General features: G+C 42.2%; 1 protein-coding gene across 1 annotated transcript; it reads left to right on the top strand.

Moving 5' to 3' along the window:
* The first annotated feature begins 1,321 nt into the window (after positions 1-1,321).
* Positions 1,322-9,695, top strand: LOC139638998 (2-amino-3-carboxymuconate-6-semialdehyde decarboxylase-like). Its single transcript, XM_071513034.1, has 10 exons — positions 1,322-1,424; positions 3,486-3,530; positions 6,365-6,461; positions 6,573-6,622; positions 7,028-7,264; positions 7,526-7,619; positions 8,098-8,193; positions 8,410-8,582; positions 9,007-9,105; positions 9,565-9,695. The coding sequence occupies exons 1-10, from the start codon at positions 1,368-1,370 to the stop codon at positions 9,625-9,627; spliced, it is 1,011 nt and encodes a 336-aa protein (XP_071369135.1). The 5' UTR covers positions 1,322-1,367; the 3' UTR covers positions 9,628-9,695.
* Positions 9,696-9,779: the final 84 nt, after the last annotated feature.

Below are 9,779 nucleotides of genomic sequence, written 5' to 3'. Positions count from 1 at the left end.
GACACCCTGTAAGTCCTATAGGAATATAGTAGGAATATTGATTTTTCACCAGAGTGGCAGTTGGTTTAAAACATTATCAATTCTCTAAGCCAGATTTCATATCTTCCTTTAAAGGGAATTTGCATTTGCTCTTGAATGTCTGAATAAACTGATCGACAGTAAAGAGCAAGACACAACCATCTAATTCATTTTCATTCCTTCACCGGGTTTATCAAACAATCTCCCTCTGTCTCTGTCTCTGTCCCACTCTCTCTCTCTCTCTCTCTCTCTCTCTCTCTCTCTCTCACACACACACACACACAGAGAGAGAGAGATAGAGAGAGAGAGAGAGAGAGAGAGAGAGAGTTTAGTCTACTAATGGGTGTCAATTAACCACCAGGTGGCGCCTGTTCACCCGGGGCATTCACCTGTCCCGCCTGTGTCAAGCTGGACACTGGACAAGAACAAATAATGATCCTGCAGCGTCAGTTCAATGAACCCTAAGCTATGGCAAAGTCCCTGCATCCACTACTAGCATATGACTTAAAAACTGCTTAACCAAAAGTGCTTATATCAACTAAATTCCAAGGTGGAGCAATTATTGATGAATGAAAAGATGTCATTAGCTATTACTTGATCAATGTGATAAATTATTAGACGCATACAGCTTTAGAGGGAACATTCATCCTGAATGCTCCCCTGATTAATTATTATTATTTAATTTTTTTTAAGATAGGCCTATGTCTCCTAAATAAATGTTTTTTACTTGATCTTTCCCTCCATCACAATGAAGATACAAGATAATTTAAAAAAGGTCTTAAGAATTGTTGAATGTGTCAATTTTAACAGCAGCCTAAGCCAAATTACTGGCAACGCAACATTTTCATGCAGCATATTGGCTGTATTATCCTGCAATATCAAAACAACACTTAGCCTAGTTTGAAGCGTCTACTGTAAGTCATAGGCAGAACTAAGCGTATAAAAAGCTGATTCAGTGTAAAGAGTCAACTGGCAGGCAGCCATAGCATCCTGTTCAGAGAGAGATGCTGCATTATATATAAATATGAAAGTGATGAAAAAAACAGCCTACTAAATCATCTGGGCTTATTAGGCTATACTGCGGACTGATAGGCCACATTATAGGGGCTTAATAGTGTTTAATAGCATACGGCACGGGCTTTAAACCTGGGTTATAGGCTAAGTAATGAATGACATGGGTGAAGCAGTGACATTCCCAGCAGCCATTCATTCACCTGTCGGTCATTGGTTTCTGCAGAGGGCGGGGAATCAGCTCGCTCACGTTTGTAAAATTGGCTTACGCGCAGTCTGTGTTCTAAATCGCTGGCAGCAGAATTCCACGTTCACTCGCGGGTAAAGAGATCACCAGGATGAAGATTGACATTCATAATCATATTTTACCGAAGGAATGGCCCGATCTGAAGCAGGTAGGCAATAGGAGGGATCATTCAAGGCATATTGCATAATCCCCTGGAGCCTCAGCGTGCGTAATTACACACTGTCTATCTACCTACCAGGCAAAATGTTTACTTCTTCTGTCCATTCTGTTGCTGACACACTTTGCCCATTATCCACGTTACACCTCATTGAATTGAATGCTATTAAAGGCCAGAAAAGGTGTACTGACATGAGTGCCAGTGAGGAGTTTAACAGTCCACTCCATAAATCTGTGTTCTCTCCGGCTGGTTAAACTTTAATCAATAGCTGGAGCTGGCCCTGTACTTCCCTGTCCTGTCTGTTCCTGCTCCTATATGTCTTTGTCAATATGGAGGCCTGGCTTGAGCTAATGATTGCCCATGTTCTGTGGCAGAGAGGAGGGGGGAGTTCATCTGGTGCCCTCACCTCCCACCTGCTCTCCAGGCACATTTCCTCTAAAGTTTTTTGGCTTTCTATTTAGGCAGAGTAATGTGTGTTGATCATGATGACTGTTTATATTGTTTGGAGTTGTAAGATATTAGTGATATTCCTTAAAAAGTAACTTCACACCATCACACTTTTTTTGCTGAGATGTTTGGCTTTCAGTTTTGGCAAGCTGAAATTTATTGACTCAAATAAAAATTGAGTCTGTTATGTAATCCAATAATGTAGGCTACAGTATCACTACTAACGCTAATGCCAACCAGGAGCAGGTTCAAGATCCATTTTGGTTTCTCACCAGGTGGGTAACTTGAGGAGAGAAGACGGGAGATAGCATTCTCTTGTTAGTACAAAAAAAGTCAATGCATTCCCCTGATTCTCACTACATTTGAGGGAAAAGGCCAGAGGAGACAATTTCACTTCCACCAACTCCCTTGTCGAATTTGTACAAATTACCCACTAGTCCTGACCTATAGTTCAATAAACCAGCGGGTTTAAAATGAAATGAAAAAAAAAATGAAATAGCTACCGCAAGTCATAGACATCGCAGGAGTTCCTTGAAAAGTTGAAGGGCATAAAACCCACTTTGCATTCTGAGAAGTTGAAGCTTCGCCGTTGCATCAACAAAGTATGCAGTTATTGCTGATCTGCAGGGATATGAAACGGGGCTCTGCCGGCTCTATTGCTCACGTAGGCCCAGATCATCTGCGGCTTCATCTGTATGCATATGAGTCGACATTTGAGCAGCCTCAGATGGCATTCCCTCTGAGTGATCCAGGGTGTTAGTCCTCCGGGATGAACATTGAACCCCTGAAGATGAGTCACCCCTGTTCCACAGCAGGGCCGAGTGGAGGTTACAGGGCCCGGGCAAACTCAGATGTGCTGGTTTTAGTGCTGAAACAATGAGTCGATTAATCAAGTTCAAGTTACACTTTATTGTCATCTCAGTTGCATAAATCTACATATACTGTATATACATCCAACTATACATAGACTGTACACTGTGACATGAAATATCGTTTCTTCAGGCTCAGGTGCAAACTGAACCCGGAGAGGCCACTGCAACTGATCACGCTGCCATCTTTGTTTATCAACAGAAAATTAATTGATTTTAATTTTGATAAACGATTAATTGTTTTAGTCATTTATCAAGTAAAAATACCAAACATTTACTGGTTACACCTTCACAAATGCTAAGATTTGCTGCTTTTCTCTGTTTCATATCATTATAAAATGAATACCTTGGGGTTTTTTTTGGCTGCTGGTCAGACTAAATAAGCAATTTTAAGAATCACTCTGGGCTCTGGTAACTTGTGATGGCCATTAGTCATTATTTTTGACATTGTATAGACTAAATGATTAATCGATTAAGTAATTGATAGATTAATTGATCGTTGGTTGCAGCCCCAGTTGGTTTTGAGGCACTTCAGTGAGTGAGTTTGTCCTGGTTTGGCCTGCTCAGCCCTGTTGTGGAACCATGCTAATGTTTACTTTAAGAGATTTTAGATCTCAAGTCAAGATCTGTAATCCCATGCACAGCGTAATGTGCTTTGTATGTATTTGTATGGAATATTTGTAAAACTGCACAATGTTGTGTTTAGCATAATCACTGAGTGTTGTATGTGTTTCAGAGGTATGGCTATGACGGGTTTGTCCAGCTTCACCATCACTGCAAGGTGAGTCACACTGTACAATTTTTTGAACAGCATGTGTTCAAAATGCACATGCAAGGCGATGCACACTGTGTGTGTGTTTATGTGGGCACAGCATTGGGACAAAGCCAATTCTGCGGTAGGTGTGTGTGAGTGTGTGCTGGTGCACTTATGCAAGTGTATGAGGTGTACTGACCCAGCAGGTTCCCTGGGCTGCACCCAGCCCTGTGGCCCCGTCAGCCCGGGTCTCGCTGTGTGAACAGCTGCAGAACTCAGCATGGAGCCACTGTATCAGCAGAGAGAGTCACTTCAAACAGAGCAGAACACAGTAGAGCCAGGCAGCTGCTCAGGCTATGCAACTTTTGCCGTCAGACGCTGGGCTTTTGGCATCGGCAAACTGCACATAAGACACATACTTGAATGTGTCACACCAGTGCATCCTAAACATAAGCCATGCCTGGTGCTCACCTGCCCTTAAAGTCCTGATGCAGATGTAAAAACAGATCTAGAGTCTGTCCAAAGAAGACTCCAAACCACAACACAAGTGTGAATACACCCAAGATGAGGGGATTTACAACCATTAATGCTTAAATCAGTGTCCAATCATTATTGTGTGTATTTGTTCCTGTATTTGAATATAGCTTGAGATCCTGTTTACACAGAATATAGACACATCTTTTGTCAATTTTGATGCGAGGTGTAAATGAAATGAAAAATCTCATTCTCATTCATATTGTTCTATTGTCCATATAACAGTAATCAGCTGTCTGCTGCCATCATGTGGTTGCATTTTCAAGTGTTGTGAAATCTAAAAGGCATAGACGTTAACAAGCTTGCAAATTGCAACAATGAATTGATAAAAATGACCCAGAATAGGTCTCAAAATAAATCAGCCAAGAACATTAAATAATTTATCCATTCTTGCTTGCTTTCATTCTTGTGAATGTGTGAGCAGATGCTCTCTGGGCAGTTTTTGGCTGGACCACAACAGCGGGGCCAGCCCTACAAACGCGAATGTCTGTCACTGACTGACTGACTGACTGAGTGACTGAGTGATCAAGTTACACCATTGGTCGGCCGTGGCACGTGGCACATCATAGTATCACAGAGCCAGAAATTTCAGTTTCGTTTTCTCCGCCGTCTAGTTTCTCCGCTGAGATCAGGAGCCCGTTTCTCCCACACAGTAAGCAGGCTGACCAATATCATGCATGTAAGCTGAAGCTAAAGTAGAATCTATACAATTATATCATATCACCGTTTATGTCGATGCATATGCGCGAGCTCAGTCCACCTGAAGCCCTCTGTTCTGTCGGGGGAGAGAGACACACAAACAAGCATGGAGGTTTCATCACGCCGAGGGCTTATTGCCGACCTTCCCGAAGTTTCCCGGGGCCACGGTTACGGCCAGTGACGCTAGCTGGGCGCCGATTTGTTCCCACTGATCCGGCCGAGATTTCGGCCAGGGTCCCGACGACGATGCGCCCCTGGTGTCCGGCGAACAGCGTTTTCGGCACCGACGAGTAACAGAGCGCCTGGCGCTTGGATCGGCAGGATCAATGCGCGCCGTGGGTGGAGACGACAGCGGTGGAGAGAGAGACGGGACGCACTGGAACGATCAGTATGGATGTATGGACTATTATTCTGTATTAGCAGTCTACAGCCAGGGGTTAAAGTGGGCCGGAACGATCCGGAACGGCGTTCTGGCACCTTCGATTAATAAGTAAATAAATCTGATTGGCAGTTTCATACATAATAATAATGACAAGCGAGTTCACAGGGCTGCCAACTCTCACGCATTGACCGAGAGACTCACGCAATTGACATTTATCACACGCTCTCACGCCACAAGTCCATTTTCTCACGCAGTGAAAAACAAATTCATAACTGATAATGTCGCGACGTGAAAAAAGGAAACTGACAGCAGGACAGACGAGACAGAGCAGCACAGCTCAGCAGCGAGTTATTCAGACCATCTGAATAGCGAGAAATATACACAAATTATTATATTATATTAATATATATATTATATTATTATTATATAATTATTATATTGTAATTTATTCCCATGCATGCTGCACAGAGTAATCTCAGTCAGCGGCTCTTCTGCATCTCTCCCTCTCCTCTCGCTCACGCAGGCAGGAGTGAGAGTGAGTTGCTATGGTTACGGGGACGCTTTGTGTCTGTCGCTCTGAAACTTTCTCATGATTCCCAATAATAGATTTTTTAGGTTAGTATGCCTATGCAAGATCATGAATGTAAGCACCTAAATGCTGAAATCTAGTAATATAACATAATTTTACATTTTTGGTTAACATTATACAGGGTTGCTGTTTCTTGACTTAATCCAAGAGGTTAGGTGGTGTAGAAATGCAGGAAATTTGTTTTAAATAACTATTTTTTTCTGCCCCCCCCACCAATTATATATCTACCGCCCCTAGAAATGCAGGAAATTTGTTTTAAATTACTATTTTTTTCTGAACCCCCCCCCCCCCCCCCCCTCCGAAACAGGGTTCCCCGACCTGCCAAATCCCACTTTAACCCGTCAACAGCGGAGTTAGTTACACCACTGGTCGGCCGTGGCACGTGGCACACTCATACATGGTCCAGCCATATACTAGGTTTTGACCTAGTCTTGTTTTATTCAGACAGGGGAGAAGTGGAGAGTTAACAGATAAAAACAGATTACACTACAAAATGTCCTTGGCCCACACACTGGTGGTCATGGTTTTGAGAGGCAGCAGGTCCATGCACTGTGCCACACATTAAAATTGACTAGGGACAATATTAAGTTTGCAGACTTTTGCAGCAGTGCCAATGAAGCATGTGAATGGTGCCAAGGTCCTGTTTTGTTTTCCCAGGGTGAAGCAAAGATGATGAGGGATGGCAAGCTGTTCCGAGTGATTCAGGAAAACTGCTGGGATGCAAACGCACGGATACAAGACATGGATCAACATGGTATAAGCACAGTCATTAAATTAAATACAGGGACAGCAAAAACTCCTATGACACAGCCTTTTTCATAGCTTGTGCCTGCCTGAAGATGATATTTCTGTTTATAACATCCAGGTGTCACAGTTCAAGCCCTTTCCACCGTTCCTGTGATGTTCAGTTACTGGGTAAGTATGCGTTTAGTCAGAGAAAATGTCGTCTGATAAAAAGGGGCAATCATATTTTATTACTGTGTGTGCAACACTTGAAACCGAATAGTGTTCCTTGTGCCCAACTGACTGTGAGCTGCACTTATCCACTCCTATTAAAAAAGAAGAGAAGAGCAGAATACAATATATTTTTGGCAGTCTAGTTTAAATTTCTATTACACATCAATCTTCTTGATTTTTAACCACAGCAGCCCATGTCTGTCTGCAAAGCTGCTTTATTTTTTTTATTTTTTTTTACTTTGCACTCAAGTTATAAACATCAACACCTCTTAGATGAAGCATAGGTGTGATTAAATGTAATTCATCTTTCATAGATTTTTCCCCTTGCCTTATTACCCGATTAATCCTGATTTGTGATCACAGGCCAAACCCCACGACACCCTGGATCTCTGTGTCCTCCTGAATGACAATTTGGCCCAGACGGTGCGCAGCCACCCCAAGAGGTTTGTGGGTCTGGGCACGCTGCCCATGCAGGCCCCCGACCTGGCTGCACTGGAGCTGAGGCGCTGTGTGAAGGAGCTGGGCTTCCCTGGGGTGCAGATTGGCTCGCATATCAACCACTGGGACCTCAACGCCCCTGAACTCTATCCTGTCTATGCTGTGAGACGTTGTATACTGTAGTACATGCTTACTAAGATCCCAATGGAGCGTTATGCAATAATACACCAGTGATTAATTAAGTACCTACATTTTTGTTTAGAGGAATTGATGTACAGTAACCAGTCAGCTAGGTTACACTTCTTTTATACTTTTATCTCCATCCCTCTGTATGTAAAGCATGCATACTCATTCATCAAGAAATACTGACCTTGGACATACCAGATTGTGCCCACTGCAATGTGCAATGTGTCTTCCATGCAGACAGCTGAGGAGCTGAACTGCTCCATATTCGTCCACCCGTGGGACATGCAGACAGATGGGAGGATGGCTAAGTATTGGCTGCCCTGGCTGGTGGGTGAGTGAGAAGGAGGAGGAGCAGGAGATATTGAATATGCCCCCTGGTCCAGTCGATAGGAAATAAAATACCCTTGTCTAGAGAAAATACCAGCTCCTTGTCTGCTGTTCTGCTGGGATCCGTGTTTAAATGAACATTGTGTAATAAACTAAACCAAAAGCAAATACACAGTGCTAAACACTGGACCCACTATTATTTATGGACAGAAGTAAACATACCCAACACTATATGCCCAAAAGCTGGATTTCCCTATAGCATTTTCGCTGTAAAATCATGTTTGGTCAATCATGCACATGAAACAAGTTAAAGGAATGCAGATGGGGAATTTTGCGAACAACTATAACCCGACTACAATACTGTTCACTTATACTGTATTTGAAAAATTGACATTTACAGTAGAATAAAGATGACATTTACTTATCTTAAGGTGCAGTGTGAAAACAACAATTATGTTTTGTTGTGTTTTCCCTTCCCAAAGGCATGCCGTCAGAGACGACCATGGCTATTTGCTCAATGATATTTGGCGGCGTCTTCGAGAGATTTCCTAAACTGAAGGTCTGCTTTGCTCACGGAGGTACAGAAGAGACCAGATATTTCAAATTCAGTTCAGAAAGTCACAGCAGAATCAATATAAGCACTAAACTATTATTAAAGAATGGTGGGCATTCTACTGCAATGTTGCTTGATATTACTGTGCAAAACGTTTAAGAGCACAAGGATGCAACAGGATACTATGAGCCACAGCGTGTTGTTATTTGACCTTTAATGCGTTTTGCTTGTCTGGTTACAGGTGGCTCTTTCCCGTTCACCATAGGCAGGATTGAACATGGCCACAGGGTTCGCCCTGACCTGTGTGCGGTGGACAACAAGATCAACCCACGGAAATACCTCGGCTCTTTCTACACCGACTCCCTAGTCCACGATCCCGTCGCCCTGAAGCTGCTCGTCGATGTTATTGGAAAAGTGAGCTGCTCATTTGTCAGCCGTGCCATACTGTTGGTCTTTCATTGACTTTCACACTTTCAGCTTAGTGAAGACACCGAGGGAATATGACGCTGCCAATATTATTATATTAATATATAAATAATTTCTAGGCTATGGCAGGGATGGTTTGGTCAAGCTCATCCAACTTTGACAACCAACCAACCAGCTTTCTCTCTCTCTCTCTCTCTCTCTCTCTCTCTCTCTCTCACACTCACATACACACACACACACACACACACAGTATATATATATATATATATATATAGTAACTATTGATACCATCATCAGTTTTACCAATATATACATTATGTATATGATCATTTGTTCAGTAGTACCGCTACAAGAATCATGGGATATTCAGCTAGTCTAAGGCCAAGTTCACATGTATCTACTCCTCATTCAGGACAAAGTGATGCTGGGAACAGACTATCCATTCCCGCTGGGCGAGCTGCAGCCTGGATCACTGATTGAGTCCATGGATGAGTTTGACGAGAAACTGAAGGTAACATTATGTCCCTCTCCTACATGCAGACAATGCAGATATCATAATTATATTGCCATGAATTGTTGTAAAATTAAATGACAAGGGACATTAACAGACATGGCAATGACTTTACTTTATAGCACACCGGATAAATCATAGCTAGGTTAAGCAGAAAAGAAGTAGGCTTATTAGCAGTAATGGAAAGGACACAGTGCTGTAATTTGGAATTGGTTATTGGAAGACTTTTGGAAGAAATGTCTTTAAGTCTGCTAGTCTTCAGAGGTTAATTGACCATGTATTGTAACATGGGGAATGGAGTTGTGATTCCCAATAACAAGCAAGCAGATCTTGTTAAGGGTCAATAGTAAATACTAGAGTCATTCTTTAGTCTTTTAAATGAGGATAAATGAGGGTACAGAAAAGGCAGTGATTAGATAGAAAAAATCTTAAAATGGTTTGTACACTTTTGTATTGCAGGATAAGCTGTTTGCCGGAAACGCACTGGAATTTTTGGGCCTCAAAAGAGAACAATTTGAGTAACATGAAAAGCAGATACATCTGCTACACACAAGGATTAAATGAAAATGTTTCATTTACACATTCTAATAATTCCAAGGAAAATATATTTTGTGTTATCTTGTACAGTAGATACAACCTATTTTATTGTTGTTTGGATAAAAATGTATTTAATT

The sequence above is a fragment of the Centroberyx affinis genome, unplaced genomic scaffold (genome assembly GCF_046629955.1).
Source record: "Centroberyx affinis isolate AG114_WGS23_722 - 3 ecotype Tasmania unplaced genomic scaffold, CSIRO-AGI_Caff_v1 ptg006718l_1, whole genome shotgun sequence".
NCBI lineage: Eukaryota > Metazoa > Chordata > Actinopteri > Beryciformes > Berycidae > Centroberyx > Centroberyx affinis.
This window is presented reverse-complemented; position numbering and strand designations above follow the sequence as displayed.

Coding starts and splice junctions, on each gene's coding strand:
- LOC139638998 (XM_071513034.1), top strand. CDS start 1,368: ATGAAGATTGACATTCATAATCATATTTTACCGAAGGAATGGCCCGAT. Junction 6,462..6,572: donor ACAAGACATGGATCAACATG/GTATAAGCACAG, acceptor TATAACATCCAG/GTGTCACAGTTCAAGCCCTT. Junction 8,583..9,006: donor TCGTCGATGTTATTGGAAAA/GTGAGCTGCTCA, acceptor CTCCTCATTCAG/GACAAAGTGATGCTGGGAAC.